Raw genomic sequence first — 2,938 nt, 5'->3', positions numbered from 1 at the left:
ATGCTGGCCCACAGCACAGGTCTCAACAAATTGAAAAGGAGGAAAATCAGACAGAGTAAGTTCTTGTGAAGCATCCATCTTATATCTAAAAACTGCTGTTTGAAAATTTAACCCTGCTATTTTGACTTTTGTAAATGCTTGTTTGCTTAAATAATAAGGAAATAAGACTACTCCCTGTTCCAGAGAGGGCATAAACGTTCCCCAGATGAAGGTGTCAGTGCTGGCGCCAGGCCAAGCCTTTGGTTGAGGTCTCAAAGCCCCAGCACATAGGGGCTCTTTAAGAACTTGCAAAAGGGACCAGAAAACCCCATATTTGGGAGACAAAGAGGGTAAAAAGGTGTAAATACAGGAAACTTCCTGTATGACTTCGCCCAGAATTCAAGAGACATTTTTCTCTGGGTCCATGTGTAATAATAATAATAAATGTAACTCCATCTCTCTAAGCGTTGCTTGCTTCTTCTCTGGTCTTCTGTAGCAGTCTAACCACATTGTAACTAGGCTAGAAATCAGTTCTAAAAAGATAACTAGAGAATCACCAAATATATGGAATGGAAGCAATGTGTTTCTTTCTTTTTTTTTTTAATCCTTACTCGAGGATATTTTTCCATTGATTTTCAGAGAGAGTGGAAGGAGAGGGAAAGACAGGTAGAAACATCCATGTGAGAGAAACACATCAACTGGTTGCCTCCTGCAACCATCCAGACTAGGGCCTGGGCCAGGGAGGTGCCCTTGACTAGAATCGAACCCTGCAGCCTTTGGTCCACAGGCCTACACTCTATGCACTGAGCCAAACCAGCTAGGGCAGCAATATGTATCTAAAATCAGACTTTCATTCTCCCTCTGTTTCTAATCTTGATCCTTCCCCCTCTAGCTTGGTGAAGAGTGACCGAGCTCTTTCTCACATTCCCAGAGATTCATACATTATCCCAGCGTTGACCTATCAACCAGGAGGTCAGGGTTCCTGAACGTTCTTGCTGCGCCAAGCACTTGGCCAGTCTCCTTGTAGGAAGCTCCACTCCAGCGGTTCTCAACCTGTGGGTCGCAACCCCTTTGGTGGTCAAACTTCCCTTTCACAGGGGTCGCCTAAGACCATCGGAAAACACATATATAATTACATATTGTTTTTGTGATTAATCACTATGCTTTAATTATGTTCAATTTGTAACAATGAAAATACATCCTGCATATCAGATATTTACATTATGATTCATAACAGTAGCAAAATTACAGTTATGAAGTAGCAACGAAAATAATTTTATGGCTGGGGTCACCACAAGATGGGGAACTGTATTAAAGGGTCGCGGCATTAGGAAGGCTGAGAACCACTGCTCCAAGCTCTTGTACAGTCTGAAGACAAGTTCCAATCTGTGGGGTCCAAGGCAAGCTAGGAGTGCTCTGCAGTCAAATTCTTTTTGTCTATACTCCTGAAAAAGTGGCAGGCCCAAAGGTGACCTTCAGGATTGAGACTATTGTCTCAAAAATCAAAGATCAGGGATTACTAGTATGTTAAATGACTCTCAATTTCTGAATGAATGGACTCATTGAAACAATGGGACACTCCAACATCCAGGGAATAGGTGGGAGCTACTGCAGGGAAAGTGATGATTACCTGGGTACAAAGTAGATGAGAATAAGGACTGAAGTTTATTGGTACGAGGAAATTAGCCATCGCAATGTCAAGATGACAGTGAGCTGCACAGCCAGTCTTCTTCTTTTCTTGACATCTGAGCACTTAATCATGGTCAAATGACCTACCAGGTCATTGAACCTCTGTGCCATCTCACACTTCTGGGTGAGATGGAATCCCTCGGCTCTGAACAGAATCTTGGGGAGCTGTGCAAATGGCCCAGGGGACTACCCGTCACTAGCATTGCCTCTGCTGCTCATGTCAGAGCCCTACAAAGCCTCTGTTGTGGTGGGGAATGACGCAGCTTGTATTTAATCTTGATTATTTTCTTCAAGCTTAAAATCTATGCATTGATCTCCTTCTCCTAGAATTTATAACGATACGTCAACATTGATGTCCTTGTAACCCTTGATGTCCTTAAATTTGTTGCTCCTCAGATTAGCTTGGATCTGCCTTTGGCCACTCTTGAAGGGGGCAGTCTTTAGAGTGATGCTGGCCCTGTGTTGGGGTTTCAGGACTCCAATGCTGCCACAGAGAAAAGAAAATGTCAGAAAAACTTAAAGGAAAATGTCAGAAAAACAAAGCCCCCTTTCACTCAGTAAGCTGGTCTCTCCCAGTTTTCTCAGAGCCTGGCCTAAGAAAGCCCATATCCAGAAACGATATCGCTGCCCTCAGGATAAAACAGAAGAGAAGGCTTAGCACCCCTAACACTTACAAGACTCTCTGCTGTTTCCTGAAGAGACCACTTCCTTCCACAGTCAGCACACAGTCTTCAACCAGCTCCGAGAGAGGGTTTGAAAATATCACCTGTATGGAGAGTGGCTGGTTCACAATGGCTGCTCCAAGGACCTAAACAGAGAAATCAGAAGAAAGGAAGAAGCAGAGAATTAATCTCATTCTCCAGTTCACCACACTTGTGGAGGACTCTGTTCCTTAGATCTGTTTTCTGAAGAGCTGGGCTTCCATGGTGGGCTTCCATCAAAAAACTACTAGACTTAATAAATGAATTTGGCAGTGTAGCAGGATACAAAATTAACACCCAGAAATCCATGGCTTTTTTATACACCAATAATGAATTCACAGAAAGAGAAACTTAAAAAAAAAATCCCATTTACCATTGCACCAAAAAAATTCTGCTACCTAGGAATAAACTTACTAAGGAGGTAAAAGATCTGTATGCAGAAAACTACAGGACACTGAAAAAAAGAGATAGAGGAAGACAAACAAGTGGAAGAATATACCATGTTTATGGATTGGTAGAATCAACATAATTACAATGTCCATACTACCCAAAGCAATCCATAAATTCAA

At 42.4% G+C, this 2,938-nt stretch overlaps 1 protein-coding gene across 1 annotated transcript in view; it reads right to left on the bottom strand.

The window, feature by feature from the left end:
• Positions 1-1,625: 1,625 nt before the first annotated feature.
• TGM5 (transglutaminase 5) overlaps positions 1,626-2,938 on the bottom strand; it is a 30,330-nt gene continuing 29,017 nt past the window's right edge. Inside the window, exons 12-13 of the mRNA XM_006778031.2 lie at positions 2,343-2,476; positions 1,626-2,152 (exon numbers count right to left, since the gene is read on the bottom strand). Of these exons, the coding sequence (XP_006778094.1) occupies positions 1,999-2,152; positions 2,343-2,476 (288 nt within the window). The 3' untranslated portion in view covers positions 1,626-1,998. The remainder of the gene's footprint in view (positions 2,153-2,342; positions 2,477-2,938) is intronic.

The sequence above is a fragment of the Myotis davidii genome, unplaced genomic scaffold (genome assembly GCF_000327345.1).
Source record: "Myotis davidii unplaced genomic scaffold, ASM32734v1 scaffold46, whole genome shotgun sequence".
In the NCBI taxonomy this organism is placed as follows: domain Eukaryota; kingdom Metazoa; phylum Chordata; class Mammalia; order Chiroptera; family Vespertilionidae; genus Myotis; species Myotis davidii.
Note: the sequence above shows the minus strand (reverse complement) of the source record. Positions and strands in the feature narration are given on the sequence as shown.